The 27,185-nt window shown below is 43.6% G+C and overlaps 1 protein-coding gene across 2 annotated transcripts in view; it reads right to left on the bottom strand.

Moving 5' to 3' along the window:
* MBOAT2 (membrane bound O-acyltransferase domain containing 2) overlaps nt 1–27,185 on the bottom strand; it is a 152,610-nt gene that overhangs the window by 29,621 nt on the left and 95,804 nt on the right. Inside the window, exons 4-6 of one of the 2 annotated variants that reach the window (XM_038740559.1) lie at nt 16,764–16,859; nt 7,631–7,686; nt 1,503–1,557 (exon numbers count right to left, since the gene is read on the bottom strand). In XM_038740559.1, the coding sequence (XP_038596487.1) occupies nt 1,503–1,557; nt 7,631–7,686; nt 16,764–16,859 (207 nt within the window). The remainder of the gene's footprint in view (nt 1–1,502; nt 1,558–7,630; nt 7,687–16,763; nt 16,860–27,185) is intronic. The other variant, XM_038740558.1, reaches the window with a different exon arrangement.

The following is a 27,185-nucleotide window of genomic DNA, read 5'->3' as shown; positions in this document are numbered from 1 at the left end:
CACTTCACAAACAAAAAACAGCAGCTACTTATCAAAGCATCACCAATCTTGCTTGACAAATTTGGACTGACAACAAGCAATGCATGAAGATTGTGGTTTTAAAACTGTAACTGGAGTAAAATGTGTTGCTATAATTTTCCACACAACCCACAGAGCAATCAGTTCAAAAAACTGTATTCAATACAACACATTTTGGCAATACTGTGACATTTTAATAAAGAAAGACGCTGTCCCATTTATGTCAGAACTAATAGAAAAAATAGTCTCATCTTTTCATAACCCAATCAACTGTCATTTAAGTATCCTCCAATATAAAACTCCCAAACTTGAAGCAAGTGTAATGTCACATCAAAACAGAAAATTTTGAGAGTCATATAAGGCAGTTCTCTTATACAAAGAGTGTGATCAGTAGAATGATATCTTTGCCTCTGAAGGAGCATATGGAAAGAGTTCACAGTCCAGTGGGACATATACCACTAACAGGGGTGCCAAATATTAAGTCGAACCCAGTGTTATAAAGGCCCATGTGTTCTATATTTGAGGTTATTCCACAAAAGGATCACTGTGAATTGAAACACTGTTTTCAAGACTGTTCACTGGCATAGATGTTAATGGGTGAATAAACTTAAATTTAAATTAAGGGATTTCCAGAGATGCACGACTCATTTCAGCCAAGACTGTATTATTTAGCACAATGTAGCAAAAAAAAATCCTGGGATAATCTATTGCACAGGTACACTGAGCAATAGTGAAAAGCAGTGTGTCCTGGAGGATAGAGTACAAACCTGGGAGTCAGAAGGACCTGGATTCTAATCCCAGCTCCACCACCTGTTTGTTGCGTGACCTTGGGCAAGTCACTTAACTTCTCTGTATCTACGTTACCTCATCCGTAACGTGAGGGATTAACATGTGCGCCCCATGAGGGACATGGACTGTGTCCAACCTGATTTGCTTGCATCTACCCCTGTGCCTAGTACAGTGCCTGGCACATACTAAGTGCTTAAATACCATAAACAAACAAACAAAAACACTACACAGAGATTAGCTTCCATCCTACGATATTCTTAACCCATAGGGTTCAGTGATTTAATAAGAATGCAAGAATAATAAAGTAACTATTGCTGAAACTGGATCGGTTCACAACCTCCAGAACACTGAAGTAACTTTTGACTATTTGGCTGAATGAAAGTTAACACCACACAGGGTAAATGGAGCAAACCAAAACAAGAAGATATTACTCCATAATCACCTCAAGTTTGGTATTTATTAATAAATCTCTTCAAAAACACAATAATACCAACACAAATACTCTTTGGTAAATCAGATTATGTCATAGACACTTCAAACAAAATATTCACCCTCGGCATTTAACAGTCTTCTTCACCAAGAATAGATATTGTTTTTTATTCTTTACATAATTTGACTATGAACTTTGCAAAATACTGAACTCAATACTCAGAGAATGAAAAAAGATATTACCAGCTGGACATAAGCCAACCCACCTTACAGCCAGACCCCTCTGCGATGGAGTCAATTCTTCCTCCTTCCTAAACATCCCTGTGAAACAAAAATACATTCACAAATCATAGTCTTTTCTCTGAGGTAAAAAAGACACCTTTCCTATTCCAAAATGTTCTCTCTTGAAAAGTGAAACTTGGGGTCCCAGACCTTTACACATGAGGCTCACAATCTAGGAAGTAAGGAAAGCTGTTATTCTATCCCTACTTTATGGCTTTTCAGAGGAGGAAATTGAGGAATAGAGAGATTAAATCACTTGCCCAAAGTCTTAACCAATCATATTTATTACGAGTTTACTGTGTGCATCATCATCATCATCAATGGAATTTATTGAGGGCTTACTATGTGCAGAGCACTGTACTAAGTGCTTGGGAGAGAACAATACAACAGAGTTGGCAGACACACTCTTTGCTCACCATGGGTTTACACTCTACTGAGCACTTGGAAAAGTACAATAAAATAGAGGTGTTAAACTTGATCCTTGCCCATAAGGAGCTTATCATCATCAGGAGGGGACATGTAATGAAATAAATTACAGATGGGGGAAATAGCAGAGTACAAGGACATTTACCCAAGAGTCGGGGAGAGTATCAAAGTGTGTAAATCCCATGCCCACCACTTCAAACTTCTCCACTATTTATAGTACTCTAAACGGCTCCCCAGAATCCTAAGATTAAATGCCAGTTTTTAACTGCCCCTTAACACGCCCCACCAACTGCTCCCACACACCCTTCTCCAGTCCTATCTTTATACTCCATCTCCCCATTCTAACCAAGCTTTCTTTTTTGTAGCCCAGCCCACACACACTCTTGGCCTTTTCCCTCCTGCTGTGGACTGCTGGCTATATAGGGAATCTCTCTGTACTGATTAGACATGATACATCCTACTTTCCACCTTTAAATCCCAGTTAATTTCCTCTTATCCCAATCCCTTCTACATCACCCTTGCACTTGGATTTTCACCCTCTATTCACCTCTCCCTAGGCCACTCAACACTTATGAATATATCTATAATTTTATTTATTTTGATGGTGTTGACACCTGTCTACTTGTTCTGTTTTGCTGTCTGTCTCCACCTTCTAATTATAGATATACATACATCATTAATAAAATTAATAGAGTAATAAATACCAATATGTACAAGTGCTGTGGGGAGGGAGAGGGGGAGGGCAGAGGGAGGGAGTGGGGATGCTGGGGAGGGGAGGAGGAGGAGAGGATAAGGGGGGGCTCAGTCTGGAAAGGCCTCCTGGAGGAGGTGAGCTCTCAGTAGGGCTTCGAAGGGAGGAAGAGAGCTAGTTTGGCAGATGTGTGGAGGGAGGACATTCCAGGCCAGAGGTAGGATGTGTGTCAGGGGTCGACGGCGGGACAGACGAGAATGAGGTACAGTGAGAAGGTTAGCAGCAGAGGAGCGGAGTGTGCGGGCTGGGCTGTAGGAGAGAAGGGAGGTGAGGTAGGAAAGGGCAAGGTGATGGAGAGCTTTGAAGCCAATAGTGAGGAGTGTTTGCTTCACACAAAGTTTGATAGGCAACCACTGGAGATTTCTGAGGAGGGGAGTGACATGCCCAGAGCATTTCTGTAGAAAGATAATCCAGGCAGCAAAGTGAAGTATAGACTGAAGCGGGGAGAGACAGGAGGATGGAAGATCAGAAAGGAGGCTGATGCAGTAATCCAGTTGTGATAGGATGAGAGATTGAACCAGCAAGGTAGCAGTTTGGATGGAGAGAAAAGGCAGATCTTGGTGATGTTGTGGAGGTGAGACCGGAAGGTTTTGGTGATGGATTGGATGTGTGGGGTGAATGAGAGAGCGGAGTCAAGGATGAAACTGAGGTGGCGGGCTTGTGAGACGGGAAGGATGGTAGTGCCGTCCACAGTGACGGGAAAGTCAGGGAGAGGACTTACCTGCTACAGGGCCTTGGATAAGTCGATTAACTTTTCTGTGCCTTAGCTTTCTCATCTGTAAAATGGGGATTACATACCTGCTTTCTTCCCTCTTCGACTGTGAGCCCCATGTAGGACAGGGACTGTGTCCGGCTTGGTTATTTTGTTACTATCCCAGCACTTAGTACAGTGCTTGGCAAACAGTAAGCATTTAAACATCATGATAATAATTATAATTATTATACGTCTAACAACTGGATAAAATTCCTTGTACGAAGAGACAGAGTCTATTTAATGGAGAACTGGAGAATTATGGCCGGGGGACCACATCCACTCCATTAACTGATTCCATCCAGCCTATCACTGTAGCCAAATGTGAAGACATATATTGTCATTACACTTGAGAGTATATTGAATAGAGTGAATTCAAGGTCATTAGCATGGGCACACATGCTGTAAAATTTATGTGGAAATGACAAGACAGATGCTTCATGCAAATAAATGGCATAACAATTTTATCGATAGCTACTGTGAACACCAAATATTTTGGGTGACAAACAGGCCCATACCAGCTTACTAACCCTCACTGTGGCTCCTGCCCTCTCCTTTTCTAGTGCCTAGTATAATTATATGCAATAGACACTCAAAAAGTAAAAATTGTTTACTTGTTCATGACCATAGTAATTGTGGACCACAATTGTGGACACGATTCCAAAGGGTTTGGTTACCTGGGCTTTTGGAGGGGAATCACTAAGTGGCCAATAAAAACTATTAGATAGGTCCTCACCTTCCTGGGGCCTCTGACCCGCTCAGAAAACTCACCGGTCAGGTTTGCATGGGGCAGGTTAAAAGATTTTTAGGAACTCCACTTGTCTCTACTCCCATAACAGTGTCTCCACCAATAAAGGAAGTTTACTCCTGGAATTTCGATCAATAGAATTTCTCAAGGACCTCCTGTATGCAGAGTACTGTACTAAATAAACACTTGGGAGAATACAGAAGAGTTGGTAGAAATGATCCCTCCCCCTTCTAGACCGTGAGCCCGTTGTTGGTAGGGACCGTCTCTATATGTTGCCGACTTGTACTTCCCAAGTGCTTAGTACAGTGCTCAATAAATACAACTGACTGACTGAATGAATGAATGAATCCCTGCCCTCAGGGTGCTTACAGCCTGATGTTATGAGAAAAGCCTAGAAGCAAGGTCCTTCTCACCTGGATGTAGACTGTATGAGCTTAGACTGTAAACTCCTCCTCCAGACCATAAGCTCCTCGTGGGCACGGAATATGCCCCCTAACTCTGTTATATGCTCCCAAGTGCTATAATCAGGTGATCTGCACACAGTAAGAACTCAGTAAATAGCATCAATTGATTGATTCTTTCCATCCTTGTTCTCTCCTCAAATATGGCTCTGGTAACACTTGATTCTTTTCTTCAGTCAGGGATTACTGGCTGTATCAACAGCATACAGGCTGTAGAAATGATGAAAATATATGTTTGGAGAGGACAGCTAGCTAACTACAGGGAGACTGTCTCCCTGACTGCTAGGGATTTATTTTGTTTTCCAGTTCACTAGAGTCAGACTTCAAAATAATCACAGCTGCAAGATATTGCTGGAAATATCTGAGAAACCCATAGAACAGAAGATAGAGTGGGAAAGACAAAAGGGCATAGGAAGCATTAGGTTATGAAACATTCCTTCTAGACTGTAAGCTCAATGTGGACAGGGAGCGTGTCTACTACCTCTTTACATTGCACTCTCCCAAGCTCTTAGTGGAGAACTCTGCACACAGTAAGTACTAAATAGATTGATTCTAACAGAAAATCTAAGAAACAAGAAATACTAATGGTATAAATACATAAAAAGACTAAAGCAAGAAAATGTGCATTTTGGAGGGGAATTAAAACATTCCTCTTTCACTATCAGTTTCAAAGTAGGCAAGTTGGTAAATGGTGCAGGCAGGCTATGGGAGGACAAAGGTGAAAATTACTGCTTCACTGACCAAGTTCTAACTCTTTCCAATTTCTGACATGTCTCAGCTAATGCATTTATTGACTGAGCACTTACTGTATGCAGAACACTATACTAAGTGCTCGGGAGAGTACAATATACAGTGCTTTGCACATTGTAAGCGCTTAATAAGTGCCATTATATAACAATATAACAGACCCTTCCCTGCCCACACCCATCCCTTCCAAACCTCTAGTGCCACCCCACTCCTCTTCACATCAGGCAGGAATTTGGGACCAACGGCTTTCAGGCACTCAATAAACTCTCTCTCCTACTTATCCAGCCTTCCCCCACTATACTGCAGGTGTCAGGTTTGGGCCATTGCTGTGCCCACTCCCCAGCTGGCCTGGACCCGCATGCCTGCCCGGCACAGGGGGGACGCCCACACAGTGATACCTAGTGGACCTCAGGGTGTGGGTGCCAGGATCGACACCCGTCAGTGGAGGATGCGCTGTTTGCGAGAGTTATTAAATGCTACCTAGAAATGGGGTGCTAAATCCACGGAGTGCTTATGTTTTATTAAACAATGCCTCGGTTAAGGAGCTTAGTGGCTTATTTCTCTGTCCGTCTCCCTCCCACTGTTCGCGATTCCTTGGATCTCGAGGTAACCCAGCAGTCCCGGCTCCACCCCACAGACACTGTGACACCGCCCTTGGTCAGGCAGAATAGCGACGCATCGTAGGGCCTCACCCCACCACCTACAGGGCCTCCAGCAGACCCCCTAGTTACAACCAGTAGAGGAGTACTGGCGATGGAACCCAGGGTTCTCGGATAGGGCTCAACTGGCTAATCCCAAACAATATCTTAAAGAATTCCATCAGGGTCAGAAAGATGAGCTACTGGCTGTAAACTGGCCTCTTGGATGTCCCACCTGAACCCCCTCACACCCGCCAAAATCCCATCAGTTAGATGAGAAGTGGGAGGAAGAAGAGAACAAGGGCATCTTGCTGCCTTCAGGCAATGCGAAACTTTGAAATTCACACAATCTGATTATTGACAATTCCAACACTGTATCCTCAAGTGAAAGGCATTACTCTAGACTAAGCTCTTTATGGGCAGGGAATGTGACTGACGGTTCTGTTGTACTGTACGCTTCCTAGTGCTTAGTATAGTGCTCTGCACATAGTAAGTGCTCAATAAACCACTGTGATGATTACAATATGTTATCATTACATGTAGGCCCACTATATGTTCACAAAATGAAAAAAGCTTTAGTGATGGTCCCCTTAGAAGCAGCATGACCTGGTGGAAAAAGCACAGGTTTGGGGGGTCAGAGGACCTGAGTTCTAATCCCAGCTCCACCACCTGCCTGCTGTATGACCTTGGGCAAGTCACTTAACTTCTCTGTGCCTCAGTTACCTCATCTGTAACATGGGGATTAAGACTGTGAGCCACACGTGGGACAGTAAACAGACACACAGTCCCTGCCTTATTTTTAATATCTATCTCCCCCTCTAGACTGTAAACTCCTGGTGGGCAAGGAATGTGTCTAGCAACTCTGTTATATTGTACTTTCCCAAGTGCTTAATACCGTGCTTTGTATACAGTAAGCACTCAATAAATACAGTTAATGACACACTTCCAATGACAAATACCTCATCTTTGAGCCTAAATTGCAAAAGTTTTCTGCTGCCCACAAAATTTTGAACTGTTCAAAAGAGACATCTGTAGACACGCCCACACTCCCCACTGCCATCCTGACCAGAAGCTATTTGTAGTCAAATACACTTAAATTCCCATGAAAGCACAACAAAGATAATTGAATCAAGAGGAAACCCACACTCAATTTCCTTTGAGCTGTGGGTACATAACAATTTAAATGTATCATATAGCCAGGCAATTGTTCTTTGTTTCAGGAAGGATTGGGGTTCTTTGCGGTGTTAGGGGGGGAAAAGTAGGAAAGAGTTTGTTGAATTAGACCAATGAATAAGGAAACACGTTTGACTTAAATATCTAGTAGGAGATCAATTACTGGTATTGATTGAATGCTTGTGTTCAGAGCACTGTACTTAAAGTACTTGAGAAAGTACAAAAGAATTGGCAGACATGTTCCCTGCCAAAAAGGAGTTGACAATCTAGATATAAAGAATATTCTTTCCAATACTCTGGGACATTTATGGAAATCTGGGATTGTGGTAATGGTTGTACAAAAAGAATAGGAAAAAATTGGGGAAAAGTAAAGCAAAATTATGTACACTTCAAGGAGAAAGGTTTCGTGCATCTTACCATCATGAATCTCATAAGCCAAACTAGTGATCTTCTGAGTAATTATCATCATTGGGCTGTGGAAAAAAAAGAGAACATTTATTTTTTAAAGGGGAAATTACAAATGCAACTTTTTGAATCCTAAAAAAAGGCTGCTTTCTCTACTCTGAGACAAGAGGTAATCAGAAAATCCTATTAGGCATAACCAAATCTATATTGAACAGGAGAATTAAGTAGTTGCTTTTCCTTAAGTAAGTAGCAATTTCTTTCATCCCAAAATGTAGGTTTAGAGGATAAACTATACACTCAGCTTCACTTTTTCAGGGAGAATTATCACAATTTTAACCATTTTCATACATCTTAATTTTCCATCTGTTTAATTACTCTTTCTTGGCTCTCTTATGAACTGAAGCAGCTCGTTAGTTCATTAGTGAAGCGGTGTGGTCTAGTGGATACAGCACGGGCATGGGAGTCACAAGGACCTGGGTTCTAATCCCAGCTCCACCACTTGTCTGCTGTGTGACCTTAGGCAAGTCACTTCCCTTCTCTTTGTCTCAGCTGCCTCATCTGTAAATGGGGCTTAATAGTGTAAGCCCCATGTGGGACGTGGATTGTGTCCAACCTGATTAGCTTGTACGTACCTCAGCATTTAATACAGTGCCTGGCACCTAGTAAGCACTTAACAAATACCATTAAAAAATAAGAACTCCTCCAAATTCTACTAGTCCCTTAACTACTGACCAGATTTGACATAGTTCTCTAAGAAGAGTCTGATCAGTGCCAAGTACCATATGAATGAGATACAGAATTTGTGTTCTCCATGTAGTGGTGGTATTAATAGTATTTACTGACCACTCATCAGTATGCAGAACACTGTACTCTAGGGGCTGGGAATTACTTCACATAGATCAGAGTCCAGGACTTCTGTTGGCACAAGGGTCTGGACATGGCCTCAGGGCACTGCCACCAATGTCTTTGAGAGTCCAGTCAAATCCAAAGTGACCCAAGGGCAGGTCGGAACAGGGGATTGCAATGCAAAATTGGCAAGGGTAGGGAAAGAGAGACCGAGGGGTGGCTCAACATGTCGAAGACTGAGCTCCTTGTCTTCCCTCCCAAACCTTGTCCTCTCCCTGACTTTCCCATCTCTGTTGACGGCACTACCATCCTTCCCGTCTCACAAGCCCGCAACCTTGGTGCCATCCTCGACTCCGCTCTCTCTTTCACCCCTCACATCCAAGCCGTCACCAAAACCTGCCGGTCTCAGCTCCGCAACATTGCCAAGATCCGCCCTTTCCTCTCCATCCAAACTGCTACCCTGCTCATTCAAGCTCTCATCCTATCCCGTCTGGACTACTGCACCAGCCTTCTCTCTGATCTCCCATCCTCGTGTCTCTCTCCACTTCAATCCATACTTCATGCTGCTGCCCGGATTATCTTTGTCCAGAAACGCTCTGGGCATATTACTCCCCTCCTCAAAAATCTCCAGTGGCTACCAATCAATCTGCGCATCAGGCAGAAACTCCTCACCCTGGGCTTCAAGGCTCTCCATCACCTCGCCCCCTCCTACCTCACCTCCCTTCTCTCCTTCTACTGCCCAGCCCGCAACCTCCGCTCCTCCACCGCTAATCTCCTCACTGTACCTCGCTCTCGCCTGTCCCGCCGTCGACCCCCGGCCCACGTCATCCCCCGGGCCTGGAATGCCCTCCCTCTGCCCCTCCGCCAAGCTAGCTCTCTTCCTCCCTTCAAGGCCCTGCTGAGAGCTCACCTTCTCCAGGAGGCCTTCCCAGACTGAGCCCCTTCCCTCCTCTCCCCCTCGTCCCCCTCTCCACCCCCCCATCTTACCTCCTTCCCTTCCCCACAGCACCTGTATATATGTATATATGGTTGTACTTATTTATTACTCTATTTATTTATTTATTTATTTTACTTGTACATTTCCATCCTATTTATTTTATTTTGTTGGTATGTTTGGTTTTGTTCTCTGTCTCCCCCTTTTAGACTGTGAGCCCACTGTTGGGTAGGGACTGTCTCTATGTGTTGCCAATTTGTACTTCCCAAGTGCTTAGTACAGTGCTCTGCACATAGTAAGCGCTCAATAAATACGATTGATTGATTGATTGATTGATTACTGTAACTGTCACTGCTGCTGCTGAAACCCCTTCCAGCCTCACTTACATCTTATTACACCGCCTCAAGGGGCATAATTGAAGCTACTTATAAAAGCAAGGTTACACGATTATTTCAAAATACTACTGAAATAACCAACTACTTGTAATTTACTTATATACCCCAAAATCCCCACTAATTCATTTTCCATTGCTTTTCCCCTTCTCCCTACACTGCCCAGCCCATTTCAGCCCTGGACTTTGGGAGGCATGGGGAATGAGGGCTGGAGTTTGGGGAGTGGGGTAGGAGAAGGGTAGAGGGTGTCAACATGCTGTGCCTTGCCCCACCCCCCACCTCAGCCTTGCCAAGTAGATTTCAATGAAAGCAGGAGAACATGCAATGGCAGAGGGAACCTGAAACAGACTAGGAAGCAGAAGAGAAAGTGTTAAGATGGAGCAATATTTAAGAAGACACATGAATCTAGAACCAGGTAAGAGATATGTCCACATTTGCCCACCTAGAGGTCGACAGCAGGTCAGAAATGCGCAGAGACAAAGAGCAGAGCGGGACACACAGGGAGGCAGAGACAGCAAGTCACACACACACACACATATATACAAACACACACACATACACACGCATACACATCCCGCCCCCGCCCCCAGGAATGGCAACTGACAGAAAGAGAGGTGATGCCTTTCTCTCTCTCTTCCCACTCCCTAGTCCAAGTCAATTGTTCTATTCTCTCTCCCACCCCAATCCATGGTCTTCTCCAAAGCCTCCCAAGTAGAGGACATTTTCCGGCAATCAATCCATCATATTTATTGAGCCACTTACTGTGTGCAGGGCACTCTACTATGTACTTGGGAGAGTAATAATAATAATGATGATATTTGTTAAGCACTTACTATGTGCCAGGCACTGTACTAAGTACTGGGGTGGATATAAGCAAATTGAGTTGGGCACAGTCCTTGTCCCATTTGGGGCTCACGGTCTCAATCCCCATTTTACAGATGAGGTAACTGAGGCATAGAGAAGTGAAGTGACTTTTTTTTAATGGCATTTATTAAGCGCTGACTATATGCAAAGCGCTTTTCTTGCCCAAGGTCACACAGGAGACACGTGGCAGAGCCAGAATGTACAATACAACAATATTCATTCATTCAATTATACTTATTGAGCACTCACTTTGTGCAAAGCACTGTCCTAAGTGCTTGGGAAAGTACAATGGAACAATAAACACACATTCTCTGCCCACAACGCGCTTACAGTCTAGAGAATGAGCTTCATTCCCTGCCCACAAGGAGCTTACTGTCTAGAGGAGGAGGCAGACATTAATATAAATAAATTATGGATACATACATAAGTGCTGTGGGGCTGGGAGGGGGGATGAATAAAGGAACGAGTCAGGTTGATGCAGAAGGGAATGGAAGAAAAGGAAAAAAGGGATCAATCAGGGAAGGCCTCTTGAGGAGATGTACCTTCAGTAAGACTTTGAACGGGGGAAGAGTAATTTTCTGTTGGCTATGAAGAAGGAGGCATTCCAGGCCAGAGGCAGGATGCGGGCAAGAGATCAGTGGCGGGATAGATACACTGAGTATGCTGGCATTGGATGAATGAAGTGTGTGGGCTGGGTGGTAGTAGGAGAATGGCAAGGTGAGGTAAGAGGAGGTAAGGGGGTTGACTGATTTCGACCCCCTAGGTTAGCTGAATAATGATATCCTTTTCAGAACTTAGCAAGTGGGGCACTTAGCTTTCATTGTGATCACACACTTTACGTGTAGCAAAGCTGGAAGTTCTGAAAAGGTCTCTCTCATGCCAGTGACATGATTATACGATAAATGAAATAAAATTAACTGGCCTTTAAACACCCTTCAAAAGGTATAAAATCCAAACTGATGGTAATGTAATATCTCAATGGTACTATGGTTCTGTTCACTACTAAACTGATTCCCAAACCTTTAAGCAAAGATAACGGTGAGAAAGATGTAGAAAAGTAATTAAGATGTGGACTACCGCTATTGGGTAGGGACCATCTCTATATGTTGCCAACTTGTACTTCCCAAGCGCTTGGTACAGTGCTCTGCACACAGTAAGCACTCAATAAATACGACTGAATGAATGAATGAATGACTAGTTAGTATAAAATAATTTTGTCTCAAATTCACAACACAAAAATCCTATTTTTCCAGCCTTACGTCTGTGTGTAAAGATGATCAGGATCCCAACAGAAATCTGACCTGTCAAAACGGTATGTTCCTTGAGGAAGGACTGACTCTCCTGTGTAGCAACATTCGATACGTCTCTTCCCATTTTCTAGCTGAACAATTTAGCAACATCTGAGAATGGGCTTCTTTGAAGTCATGTGATCTAAATCTGTCCTGCAGCAATGTCTGTTTATTGCTTTCCTGAAGTATTAAAGACTACATGAAGATGCTAATTTTTGCAATTGGTGGAATTCCATTACCCAACCGATGATATTTACTGAGTGCTTACTATGTGCAGAGCACTGTACTTACTAAGCACTTGGGAGAGTACAATACAGATCAAGTAGCAGATACTTTGCCTGCCTATAACCAAGTTACAGCTACTTGCCTGCTGTGTGATCTTGGGCACGTCACTTCACGTCTCTGTGCCTCAGTTTCCACATCTGTAAAATGGGGATTCAGTACCTAATCTCCTTCCTACTTAGACTGTGAGCCCCACGTGGAACATGGACCTGATTAACTTGTATTTACTCCAGCATTTCGAACAGTGCTTGACACATAGTAAGTACTTAAATACCATAAGTATTATTTATGGAGTTACATTTGCTATTAAGAACATGCCAGTTGAATGAGATCTCAAATAAATGAAGGAATGTCTGATGACTCTCAATCTTAAACTGATATAGTATTTGTCCTGGGGCTTGATTGCGCCGAAGAGAAAAAATAATAATGATAATAATCATAATGGCAGTATTTGTTAAGCACTTACTATGTGCCAAGCACTGTTCTAAGCGCTGGGGTAGATACAAGGTAATCAGGTTGTCCCACATGGGGCTCACAGTTCTCAATCCCCATTTTACTGATGAGGTAACTGAGGCACAGAGAAGGTAAATGACTTGCCCAAGGTCACACAGCAGACAAGTGGCGGAGTTGGTTTTAGAACCCACAACCTCTGACTCCCAAGCCCATGCTCTTGCCACTAGGCCACACTGCTTCTCTAAAAAAATGAGAAATTTTATGTCAATCTTGCCAAAATACACTCTCACCTACTCAACCCAGTGTCTTTTAATACTACTTGGAAGGGACTTGAAATTTGGGAATAGAATAATCAGCTAGGAAGGATTAACTCCATGAGGCCCCTCTTTTGGTGCATACAGGCAAAGCATCAACTCTTGTTCAGCAATACATGTCAAGGTAGATCAGTGGTGTTTGATTGTTTTACATTATTTGTGTCCTGAATTGCAAAGATTCCCCCAATAATCTGAACCAGGAATTGAAGTTCCCTGGATTTAGCACTGACTTATTAGCTCAGTTATATAATTTTAAATGACTTCTAAATTATGGCTACAACAAAAATGACATCTGTGGAAGATCAATGCCAAGGATCTCAAGGCTCCAACCAAACGAGAGAATCTTCAATCCCTAATTTAAATAGAAATTGGATGGACCCTAATAACAAAAGCTGAAAAATGTCAACTCTCAGCAGTTCCTGTTGAGAGTCCTGACTTCTTAACCAGGAAGTTTTGAAGAGAATAACCAGATCTAAGAATGTGCTTGAATGGAATTTGTTCCATGCTGGAATATGTGATAGCATTTTCAGAGAAAATAAGATTCATCATTAACAAGCCAAGGCCATGGCCCAAGGAAAGCTGTTGGCCAGGAGAATCTGGGGAGAAGTCACGGTAATTTCACTGAAGCACCAACGGAACCCTCCATGACATCTGGAAAGGAAATTTTGAAAATCATCTCTGTTAATGCTTGATCACTGACAGACATGCATTTAACTTCATTCTACAACCCCCAGGCAGAGACAACTCTATATTAGACTATCAATCAATGGTATTTATTGAATGCTTACTGTGTGAAGACCACTGTTCTAAACACTTGGGAGAATTCAATACAATAAAATTGGTAGACACAATCCCTGCCCACGAAGAGTTTACAGTCCAGTGGGGGAGACAGATAGTAAAATGCACTACAGCTAGGGGCAATAATTAGACAGGAGAACTAATTACAGATATCAAGCACTGAGAATGGAATGGGGCAGCACAGCAAAGTACCTGGAGCACTTGCAAGCAACACCAAAAATTCATGGCAAGAAGCTCATTTCTTGGCTCCATACTCTCATGCCAAAGCTCCTTAGTGTAAGGAAATCTCAGAGATTTCGTGGCAATATAGTAGTGAAAGGATGCAATGGCTATGACTTTCTTTCTACCACCAGAAAGACTTGCACACGAATCCTCATGAACCAACTTTTTCCTTTTGATGAAAATTTCCTCCTACTATCTCTGTGCAATTTTGGGAAGCATCTGATTGAAATGGTCTTCACTACCTATTAGTTCCAAGAAAATGGCCAGAAAAAGGGGCAGCTTGAACCTCTACATCTCTTCTGTTCTCTGAGCACCCAGGCCCACTGCACAGACACTGTTGAGGGGAGACACCCTCTCAGGGGAGATGCCACCCCCTCAATCAACTGTATTTATTGAGCACTTCCTGTATGCAGAGCACTCTGCTAAGCACTTGGGAGAGCACACCACAGCAACATAGCAGACACAGTCCTTGCCCCCAACAAGTTTACGGTCTAGAGGGAGGGGTTACGCTCCCCTGCACCATAATAATAGTGATTGTGCTATCTGTTAAGCGCAAACTATGTACCAAGCCCAGTGGTAGATACAAGATAATCAGGTTGGGGACAGTCCCTGTTCCACTAGGGACTCATAGTCTAAGAGAGAGGTATTGATTCCCACTTAACAGATGAGGAAATGGAGGCACAGAGAAGTTAAGTGACTTGCCCTAAGTCATATAGCAGGCAAGTGGAGAAATCGGGATTAGAACCCAGGTCCTTCTGACTTCCAGCATTTCCATTAGGACACGCTGCTTCAGAGGTTTCCGTCCCACTCAAGTAGGGCAAGAAGCAGTTTAAGCAACAGCCACATCCAGAAAACTGTTGAATATGTAATGGAAGCCATAAGAAATCTTCAGTTGCTTCAAACAAACCAGTCAGATTTTTTCATGATAGAGTTAATAATCAAGGTTGACATTCTATTCATTTTCTATGATCTCCTGCTAGTTTTAAATCCACACATTTTGGATTTAAGAATTCCAGAATGAGATTTAAACTTAAGAGCAGACTATTTAAAATGCTTTTTGTTACCTCACAAGGCTCATGTTACCAGCTTGTAGCTGAGAAGCTAATCTTTCCATCACCAGTCACAATGCGCTGTCTTAACTGTTATGTGCTATGATGCTACTTCTGCCCAATCTTCTTTTTCAAACAAAACCCCCAGCACCAAACCCCCGCCTTTGAGGAAGTCTAGCATAGAAAAGAACACCATTTTACTGTCCTTTTTTTTTTTTTTGAGATAGAAAATTGGAGAACTTAACATAGCCACAATGAACATCGGGTCACCCTTCAAGTGCAGGAAATTGTGATAACTGCCTGAACCATGGATTTAAAACTTCTGTCAGACTGACAACATTTTACACCAGCTGACAAAATTCTCTCAACAACCCTGACTCCACTTAGTACCAGTGAACCTGAAGGAGGTAAACATCAGTAGTGTCTAATTCTACTCATATGGATCACGGTTTTCACTAAAATTCTTGCCTAATTTATTTTAGGCCTTATCTAATTTCCTTCAGCTCCTGCTAACTTGCATGGCTGAAATAATTCTAAACTAACAGGATTACAGTGGAAGAATGCTGGTATAACAATCAATTAATCAATCAGTGGTATTTATTAAATGTTTACCATGTGCAGAGCACTGTATTAAGCATTTGGGAGAGTAAAACAGAATTAGCAGACACATTCCCTGCCCATAACGAGCTTCCAGTCTAGTATTTGCAGTACCCTGCCAAACAAACATAATATCTTAGAACAGTGCTTGGCACATAGTAAGCACTTAACAAATACCATCATTATTATTATTATTATTATTATTATTATTATATCTTTTGAATCAAGGACAGCTATTGTCTCACTTTCTCACTTGTTCTTTGGTAGTTGTTTCTCTGCCTTAGGTTGAAGAAGTGACCGTCAGGTGCTTTGCTAGGAATGCCTGAAGTCAAAGTGAAGACCTGGGACCTAGGATAAATTGCTCACCTAGGTAAGCAAAGTTAATTCAATGCAAGTATCAGTAATTTAGCTCCTCCATTGTCTCGAATGGAACTTCAGGGACACAAAAAGGTTCACTCCTCATTTGGGCAAGTAATGCATTCATTCATTCAATCATATTTATTGAGAACTAAGCACTTGGGAGAGAACCATACAACAATGAACAGACACATTCCCTGTCCACAACGAGCTTACAGTCTAGAGGGGAGTAATAGCCAGTGATGACTAGAATGACCAGGTTCAACAGCACCATCAACATCATCATTATCCACAAACATACAAGCTTCCTGCCCACTGAGAGTGCTTGGCAGTAATCAAACTTGGCAGCATATTTGGAAGAAAAGTTAGTATGCTGGGGACTTTCTCCCTCAAGCTTCCCAATTCTATCAGAAGCCAATCATTTGAAGCTACGCAATCAAGATTTTTAAAAAGCCTAATATGTGATATTATCATATTCAACAAGTAGTTCTACCTATTATCTCGCAATAATCTAAAACCTAAAGGATTATCTCTAAAAATACCATATTTTTACCGGTATTCTACAGAACATTCTGACTCTTGGCCACCGTCTTTAATCCTCGAAGATAATCTTACTTAAAAATTAGTAGAGTCTCAGCTATATTATTCCATTTTGAAATTAAAAAGTGCATTTACATCCAACTTTTCTACCAATTTATACTGTAGACAGAATAGCATCCACCACATGTAAGTAAAATGTTTTTCTTACCCTGAAAAATCAGCAGAATATTGTCCATAATCGAAGATATAGACTCTAGTAATTTGGCATACTGTGAGGTAGCCCAAAGCAAACACAAAACAGTATCTGAAAAGCAAAGAATAGGATGATTATTATCATTTTAGAAAATTCTAAATCCAACAAAAAATGAATTTTATTTGCACCCAATCTTCTACTCATGCTGTGAGCTCATTGAGAGCAGGGAATGTGTTTGTTATTGTAGTGTCTTCTCCCAAGCATTTAGTATAGTGCTTTGCACACAGTAAGCACTCAATAAATATGACTGCATGAATGAATGAATATATTGTAAAGGGAAGGCAACAAGGGAAGCAGTGTGGCTCAGTGGAAAGAGCACGGGCTTTGGAGTCAGAGTTCATGGGTTCGAATCCCGGCTCCACCAATTGTCAGCTGTGTGACTTTGGGCAAGTCACTTAGCTTCTCTGTGCCTCAGTTACCTCATCTGTAAAATGGGGATTAAGATTCTGAGCCCCCCGTGGGACAACCTGATCACCTCAAAACCTCCCCAGTGCTTAGAACAGTGCTTTGCACATAGTAAGCACTTAATAAATGCCATTAAAAAAAAAAGAAAAACAGAGGCCTCTGGGGAAGCTGTTTTTGCTCAGGCGACCATACTGCACCCCCCTCATGCTCTTCCTAATTCTCACTCTCAACTCTCCCATTTCCAAACCCCTACTCATATTGTTCCCTCTGCCTGGAATTCCCTACCACTTCAAATCTTCCTGACGCTATTCTTCCCACCTGCAAAGCCCTCCTGAAAACACCACATTTAAGCACGATTTGAGCTACCCAAATCAAAAATTAAAAAACTGTAGTTATTTCATTCATTTAAAAAGCCATCTTAATTTCTAATTTTTATTACTTAGATTATCTGACAATGTTATTAGAACTGTGATTAAACCAGAAACATCACTAAATACCTCAACAAGAACTATAAAGGTACAATTAAACTGCTAGATCTGTCTTTTGTGAAGAGAAAAATAAAAAAATGCAATTATCCTGGGAAGCACATACTGACTTAGGACCTAGTTTGGGACGAACCACTTACAGGACAGCACTTCAGCTCCTGACAGCGAGAACAATATTCTTCAAAGTATAACAGTCACCATTACATCGGATGTTAACATGGCTGTGAATGAGTAACTCCAGTGCCCATACCATAACTCAAGCCACCCCTCCAAAAGTGACTTCACTCAGCGTTGTCTGGTCCCTCCAACATCCACCAGCAGAAGAGCCATGGCACTTATTTATCTATTTATTCTGACGGTTTTGACACCTGTCTACGTGTTTTGCTTTGTTGTCTGTCTCCCCCTTCTAGACTGTGAGCCCGTTGTTGGGTGGGGACTGTCTCTATATGTTGCCGACTTGTACTTCCCAAGCGCTTAGTACAGTGCTCTGCACATAGTAAGCGCTGAAAAAATATGATTGAATGAATGAATTTGCTTTTGGCAGTCCTGTTCTGGTAGCCCCATCCAATCAGCTCTGAGCTGGTTATAGGAAGGACAGTAGTAGAAGTAGGAGTAGAATTTAATGTGTTTACTACCTGCAGAGTGCTATACTAAGGCTGGGAGAGAATACACAGTGGGAATTTGAGATGGTCTTGTTCCTCAGGAGGCTCACAATCTAAAAGTTCAAGTGGGGAGAAAGGACTGGAGACTGACACATCAGGAATGATGAGACAACAAAATGAGACGTAGTATGGCCTAGTAGAAAGAGAATGGGCCTGGGAGCCAGAGGACCTGGGTTCTAATCCCAGTTCTGCCACACCTCTGCTGTGTAACCTTGGGCAAATCACATACCTTAGCTGTGCCCCAGTTACCTCATCTGTAAAATGGGGATAAAATCCTTCTCCCTCCAACTTGGACTGTGAGCCCTTTGTGGACTGGGACTGTGTCCAAACCAATTATCTTGTACCTAACCCACTGGTTAGAATGGTGCTGACAACATATAGTTATTTTACTCTCAGCTGCTAGTGATGCCCAAGATGCAGACAATACACAAAGAACATACATATATTGTGGCAAAAAAATGGTCTTCAACCTCTGGCAAGTAAACCTGTCTACTACGGGTTAGGATAACAATAATAATAATAATAATGGTATTTGTTCATTCATTCATTCAATCGTATTTATTGAACACTTACTGTGTGCAGAGCACTGTACTATGTGCTTGGAAAGTACAATTCGGCAACAGATAGAGACAATCCCTACCCCAAGATGGGCTCACAGTCTAGAAGGGGGGAAACAGACAACAAAACAAAACAAGTAGACAGGCATCAATAGCATCAAAGTAAATAAATAGAATTATAGATATATACACATCATGAATAAAATAAATAGAATAATAAATATGTACACATATACCCAAGTGCTGTGGGATGGGGTTGGGGTAGAGCAGAGGGAGGGAGAAGGGATGATGGGGAGGGGAGGAGGAGCAGAGGAAAGGGGGTGCTCAGTGTGGGAAGGCCTCTTGGAGGAGGTGGGCTTTCAGTAGGGCTTCTAAAAGGGGAAGTGTGCTAGTTTGGCGGATGTGAGGAGGGAGGGCGTTCCAGGCCAGAGGTAGGACGTGGGCCAGGGGTCGACGGCGGGACAGGCGAGAATGAGGCCCAGTGAGGAGGTTAGCAGCGGAGGAGTGGAGTGTGCGGGCTGGGCTGTAGAAGGAGAGAAGGGAGGTGAGGTAGGAGGGGGCGAGGTGATGGAGAGCTTTGAAGCCAATAGTGAGTTGTGTAAGTGCCAACTATGTACCAAGCACTGTTCTAAGCACTGGATCGGAACTCAAGTTCCCATTTTGATTCCAAAATTGCAACCTAGAGAAGCAGCATGGCCTAATGGATAGAGCACGGGCCTGGTTGTCAAAAGGACCTGTATTCTAATCCCAGCTCCACCACTTGTCTGCTTTGTGACCTTGGGCAAGTTACTTAACTTCTCTGTGCCTCAGTTACCCCATTTGTAAAATGGGGTGAAATTAAGAATGGAGATTAAGACTGACAAACTCATACCTAGCCCAGTGGTTAGTACAATGCCTGGCACATAGTTAAGTGCTTAACAAACACAATTTTTTTTAAAAAACAACTTTCATGGAGAACTAAATTACATCATGTCACCATGGCAATCTACAGCCAGTGGTGTCTTTATCCTCGCTGACTGAGGGGGGAGGATACCCAAGACAGTCTGAGCCAGGGCTACTGAACCTGCCATTGCCTCTTTGTGTTCATCATTTGGAATCACCACTTCTAGCCCTCTCTAGGGTTCACTCAGGCCCCAGCCTGAGAAAGTGAAATGCCACATCCTTAGTGGACTGAAACTGACATTCTCTCTGACCCCAGTGAAGACAGTTCTTCACCCAAGTTGTCCCATCAGTATCTCATGATCTGGGAAGGAGGCCTTCCCATACTTAGCCCCCCTTTCCCTCTGCTTCTCCTCCCGTCTCCATCGCCCCTCCTCCCTCCCTCTGCTCTACCCCCCACCCCACCCCACAGCACTTGTGTATATATGTACATATTTATTATTCTATTTATTTTATTCATGATGTGTATAGATCTATAATTCTATTTATTTATTTTGATGCTATTGATGCCTGTCTACTTGTTCTGTTGTCTGTCTCCCCCTTCTAGACTGTGAGCCTGTTGTTGAGTAGGGATTATCTCTCTCTGTTGCCTGTCTGCCTCTATCTTGTACTTTCCAAGCACTTAGTACAGTGTTCTGCACACAGTAAGCGCTCAATAAATACGATTGAATGAATGAATGAATGAATCTCATGCTTACCCCATGGACAGCTCAGAAATGACTGGAGCTACTCAGCAAGGCAGTCTTGTCAGTAGTTTGCACTATCAATCAGGGGTGGGCAGGGGAATTCAAAAGAGAAGAAGGCATACGAATATGATTAAACCTTATTACTTTGTATTTGGGCAGGGAAACCTTTACCTTTGTTCTTCTCTATTGTACTGTATTCTCCCAAGCGCATAATACAGTGCTCTGCACAAAGTATAAGTACTCAATAAATATGCTTGATTCTGAACAACAGGAATTCCCACTTCACCCTGAAAAATATCTCTTCACCATTCTAGAAAGAGAGGGGACAGTGCCTTTCCATTTAACATCTCTGTGTCTCAGTTTCTTCATCTATAAAATGAGTATTCAATACCTGTTCTCCCTCCTATTTAGGCTGTGAGTCCCATGTGAGCCTGCATCCAACATCTATGATAAACTTGTATCTATCCCAGTGCTTAGAACAGTGCTTAGAGAAGCAGCGTGGCTCAGTGGAAATAGACTGGGCTTTGGAGTCAGAGGTCATGGGTTCAAATCCCGGCTCTGCCAATTGTCAACTGTGTGACTTTGGGCAAGTCACTTAACTTCTCTGTGCCTGTTACCTCACCTGTAAAATGGGGATTAAGACTGTGAGGCCCCCGTGGGACAACCTGATCACCTTGTAACCTCCCCAGCGCTTAGAACAGTGCTTTGCACATAGTAAGCACTTAATAAATGCCATCATTATTAATAGCGCTTGACACCTAGTAAGTGCTTAACAAATACCATTAAAAAAATAATTAGCATCTATGCTAATATTTCAAGTAAAATCGGGCCTTCAGGGACTCTGGCTAAGGGCCAGAACCTTACCCACTAAGAACAGTAATCTCAGACAGTGTTTTGAGAAATGAAAATAGGAAGCAATGAAGGAATCCTGAGTGACTCGACAATGAAAAGATACACTCAGGGACTGCAAAGTTCACCCTGTGGCAGGCAGCTCCCACAAAAGCTCTCCTGACAGCAGCAAGAACCCCAGAATCCTGGGTGGGCCAGACCCAACTCATTTCCTCAGACTCTGAATGTCCAACAATGGAAGAGGCTTTGGTAGGAGTAAATTAAAACCCGCATCACTGCCAAAAGTGTGCAGCTTTTACCTTGGTTATTTAAGCTTATGCCAAAACATTAACAGATGCCATCAAGGTATTAAAGACTTGCTCTAGGATGGCCTTGGGGCTAAAGTTCATAGCACTGGGAAAGAAACTGCTCTGTAGTGGCTGAACATATATTTTCTTGGGAAAGCTTACAAGAGGAATTAAAACCTTTGGAAAACAATTCTGCAGTGTGCCACGAATAAGCCTTACGCTGCCAAAAAGCCTGCAGAAATCAACATTTCTATGCTTCAATGGGAAACCAAAAATTACAGGTGACTTAATGGCAACTCAATGACAGCATATTCTCTTCCAAAATATACTGAAGAAGTAGCACTTCCTGCAGTTGCTAATTTGCCTGTAACGGCCTTATTTTGTCCTGTGAGTCTGAGTGCCTGCTTCAGACAACTGGCTGCCCTAAGGCAAGAACACAAAGTGCCACCCCAACCGGAAAGAACACCCATGACACAACCATGTTACCACGTGAGCGGACTGAAATGTGATGATGACAGAATATTTTATGGAGGAATGTTCTCAGCCACCACTCTGTTGTTACATGGCCACTGCAATCAATCGACAGAATTGATCAAGTGCCTGCTCTGTTTTGAGCACTGTTCATTCACTCATTCACTCAATCATATTTATTGAGCATTTACTCTGTGCAGAGCACTGTACTAAGTTCTTGGGAGTATACAATACAACAATAAATGGACACATTCCCTGCCCACAATGAGCTTACAGTCTAGAGTGAGGGAGACAGACATGAATATAAATAAATTACGGGGAGTAGAGGGTGAACAATGGGAGCAAGTCATGGCGAAGCAGAAGGGAGGGGAGAAGTGGAAACGGGGGCTTAGTCAGGGAAAGTCTCTTGAAGGAGATGTGCCTTCGATAAGGCTTTGAAGTGGGGGAGAGTAATTGTCTCCCTTAGAACAGGGAATTGCCTTCGAACAGAAGCCCTGTTCTAAGTGCTTGTAGCAGCACAAGAGAGTTAGGAAGCATGGCCCCTGCACTCAGGGAGCTTTCAGTCAACTGTGTGCAAACACTCTACCAAGCACTTGGAGAGTAAAACAGAGCTAAGTACACCTGATTTCGGTGCCCGAGAAGTTTATAGTCTAGCACCAGTGCCTGCTTAATCTCGTACAGGGATATTTCCAGTGTGACCATCCCTAGCCAGAACAAGTCCAGTCCACCAAATGGGGGGCTGGACCCTCATGGCTCTCCTCTCCCCACCACCCCATATGGTGCCTTCAGCAGGGAGGTCAGTTGTCATCGGCGCACAAAGCCTGCTAGAGAGGGGTCCATCAGCAGGGACTGCCACCCACCATGGAGGTGGTCTGGCTTGCTCCCCATGGCTGTGAATGATGGCATGGATCCCAGCAGCAGAGCTCTTGGGCAGCTTCCCACCCCCACAAGGGCTTCCTCCCTGTGCCCACTTCCTCTGAACCAGCAGATTACCCCCCCCCCTTCACCCCTGTGTCACTTCACCTCCCATCCTCTCCCCGCAGACATTCTGAGGCTCTGACGTGTTCCAGTTTCCCGCCTGAATGCCAGCCTGTGGTAGCCACTGCAGAATGATCTGAAACACCCAAGCTGGCCCTCAGTTGGGCCGGGTGGAGTCTCCCTCCCACTTCCCAGGTCAACAGAGAACATGCCACCTGGGATGGAAGCTTTTACAGGAAGGGGACACGGTGGAGTCTAGGGAAAACCCACCACTGCCAGACAAAGGGAAAGAAGTGGCAGACCCTGGTTTGGTGGGCACCCATAGGGGCATCTCCAAATCCATGCTGCGGGACCCTAGTGTTAAGTTCCAAAGGAGAAAGAAACGTTGTATGGTTTTTCAGATAAAGTATTTTGCATGGTAAACTTAATCTAACCTCTTTGGTTTGCATAAACTTCCACACAATAGCATCTGTGTCCGAGGCTTATGAAAAATGCCAGAAATTGTGCAAGTATCTAGGCCTCTTAAGAACACCCACCTGGAATGGTGGAAATGAAACATGCATTTTCCAATGGGGCTCAAGGTTTAGGCCAACTGGCAATATCAGCAAAGACAGGGCAGAGTCTGAATTTTAAAGTTGTGCTTGACTCTACCACTATTCCATCACTAATCCCAGGAGAAACAGTATGGCCCAGTGGAGAGCACAAAGGCCTGGGGGTCAGAAGGACCTGGGTTCTAATCCCAAAAGATCAATGCCACAAAATTCATATTTCAGGCAAAGAAACTAAAACAGAGATTACTAGAGATTATTAGAGAAACAGCATTGCTCAGTGGAAAGAGCATGGGCTTTGGAGTCAGAGGTCATGGGTTCAAATCCCAGCTCTGTCAGTTGTCTTCTGTGTGACCTTGGGCAAGTCACTTCACTTCTCTGTGCCTCAGTTAATTCATCTGTAAAATGGGGATTGAGACTGTGAATCCTATGTGAGACAGGGATTGTGTCCAACCTGATTTGCTTGTAACCACATTAATGCAAGTCCTCATCCTACCCTGCCGGGATTACTGTATCAGCCTCCTTGCTGACCTCCCTGCCTCCTGTCTCTTTCCAGTCTTTGGTCCATATCTGTAATTTAAATGTCTGTCTCCCCCTCTAGACTGAAACCTCCTTGTTGGCAGGGAACACCCCTACCAACTCTGTAGTACTCTCCCGGGCACTTAGTACGAAGCATGGCACACAGTACACACTCAAATAAATACCACTGATTAACAGAGGATTTGGAAGTTCCCAACCAGCCTACTTACTTCTGAGATATCCTGGGCAACGGTGTTTACCTTCAATAAGTGAATTTCAGTTGAAAAAGGAGAACAGGGCATGTAAAAGGAGGAAGGAGGTGGGAGAGCAAAAAGTTAAACAAAATTTTAGACCCTGTGCCAAATTCTTCTCTCCAAGTCAGTGACAGGTGGAATGAGATCATCTCCCTAATATGAAAACCTGTTGGCTATTTGCAGCTAGGAACACATTTCCATCACATGGCTACATAAATCCAGAACTGTCCGCCTGATTCAATCAATGGTATTTATTGAACACTTACTATGTGCAGAACACTGCAGTAAGCACTTGGGAGAGGACAAAAGAATTGGTAGACATGATTCCTCCCTCTAGGAGCTTCAACTACCCAGATAATGAAAACTCTTTCATTCAATTGTATTTATTGGGTGCTTAATGTGTGCAGAGCACATAGTAAACACAAAACTCTTATGATATATTGGCACAGCCAATTTCAAAGCTGTCCAGAAATGTTCTCAGATTGTAGGGAATGAAAATGTTTGTGACAGGAAAAAGATTTCCTGCATTTAGGTTTTTTCCCTGACCTGAAAATCTTCAAGATAGAATTTGGGAAGTTCAAATCAGCAGCGTGGAGAAGCAGTTTCCAAATCTCCCTCTCACTGCCATGTCCTTTTCAAAGCCTTCACAGCCATCACCCCATTTCAGAGTCCCACATGCCAGGCTGATTTGTCTTTGGCTGAGTCCTCCCCAAGCCCACCATTGCCCTGTATCGCTGGAGGTTTTGCTCCATCATCATCAATCAATCATCATCATCAATCGTATTTATTGAGCGCTTACTGTGTGCAGAGCACTGGACTAAGCGCTTGGGAAGTACAAGTTGGCAACACATAGAGACAGTCCCTACCCAACAGTGGGCTCACAGTCTAAAAGGGGGAGACAGAGAACAAAACAAAACATATTAACAAAATAAAATAAATAGAATAGATATGTACAAGTAAAATAAATAAATAGAGTAATAAATATGTACAAACATATATACATATATACAGGTGCTGTGGGGAAGGGAAGGAGGTAAGATGGGGGGATGGAGAGGGGGACGAGGGGGAGAGGAAGGAAGGGGCTCAGTCTGGGAAGGCCTCCTGGAGTAGGTGAGCTCTCAGTAGGGCCTTGAAGGGAGGAAGAGAGCTACCTTGGCAGATGGGCAGAAGGAGGGCATTCCAGGCCCGGGGAATGATGTGGGCCGGGGGTCGATGGTGGGACAGGCGAGAACAAGGTACGGTGAGGAGATTAGCGGCAGAGGAGCGGAGGGTGCGGGGTTGGCCGTAAAAGGAGAGAAGGGAGGCGAGGTAGGAGGGGGCAAGGTGATGGACAGCCTTGAAGCCCAGGGTGAGGAGTTTCTGCCTGATGAGCAGATTGATTGGTAGCCACTGGAGATTTTTGAGGCTCCATTAAAGCCAGCCTTCGGTCTACCCTGTTAACTGTTGAACTATTCCAGTTCACCCTAGAGCACCAGTTTGGGTACCTTGGTGGCATCTATTCTCCCTTTAAGTTCTGGCCAGCAGTGGCAGGATAGGGCAACTTTTGCTTCACTACCAGTGGAATGTCTGCATTCCAGGACCTCTTTGACTGTGATCCTGTTTCGTCACGATGTTGAGTGTTGCACAGAGATACCATTTGGTGGAAGTGCTCTGGAACCTCGAAACGGCCACCTGGCTGGGTGAAGGTCTTGCAGGCGGAGAGAAGGTTGGGTGCCACAGTTGTTTTCACCCGGCTACCCAGATGGCTGTATGACGTCATTATGCTACTCTGCCTGACCTGGGCAATGCTCGCAAGTAATGGAGAGAAAGTCTGGTATAATCGGCTTAGCAAAGGAGTTTCTGATACCCTCCAGTGCCATCACTGTGGCCACTCTAGAGCCTGGAAGTGCCTAAATCTGGTCTTAGGAAGGTGAGGACAGGGCAAGGCAGATTTCCCTTTCTCCTCTCCAAGTCCCAAGGCATCAGGGAGAGGAACCATGCTTGGAAGGAGAAGATGAGAGTCTGAGTGAGTAGATTTAGAGGTCAGTCTTCTGGCACTACTGGAAGGGGCGATGGGATGGAGTGAAGGAGAAACTACCCTCTCCATACATTGATATTTTCTTTCTGTATTTCCCTCTTCAAGGAAAGTGTGCCACTTAACTAGTTCACGCAGTATCTGCACACTCCTGATAAGTGGCAAAACGGAAGCTGTTCCATGAAGGATGCACTTCTAGGTCAGGGGCCTTGGGCCAAGAACATCAATTCCTCATCCGTAGCCTGCAAGGGTTAATGCCGGAGCCACAGCCTCACTACAAATGCCCTTTGCTCCAAATTCCTGGCAGTTGTTCAGACTATTGGATACTTCCTCTATTGCCCATTGTCTGGTTTCCCAACTGATCTGAATAGGGATTGTGTTTTTTCAACTTAAATAGTTAGTGGGAGGAAGAAAGATGTATTCCTCAATATAGCTAATTTGTCTTTGAGACTTAAAGTTGAGACATAGCATTCTGTTGATATGTATAAAATACAACACTATTTTGAACATTGGCATTACTCACGTCTTTTATTAAAGATTAAAAAAAAAACCAAAAGACATTCAGAAGATGAACGGCAGACATTTTAAAATGACACTGGTCAATGTCTTAAAATCCCAATTTAGAGTGTGTCTGCAATGTTAATAGCCAGACAACCGAATCCTGTATTTTCAGAGCAAGTCTGAACTAGCCCAAAGCAAGCACGCCTGAGGAATTCCCTGACT

Source organism: Tachyglossus aculeatus, chromosome X1, assembly GCF_015852505.1.
Source record: "Tachyglossus aculeatus isolate mTacAcu1 chromosome X1, mTacAcu1.pri, whole genome shotgun sequence".
Classification (NCBI taxonomy): domain Eukaryota; kingdom Metazoa; phylum Chordata; class Mammalia; order Monotremata; family Tachyglossidae; genus Tachyglossus; species Tachyglossus aculeatus.
The sequence above is the reverse complement of the archived record's forward strand: the minus strand, read 5'-3'. Positions and strand labels throughout refer to the sequence as shown.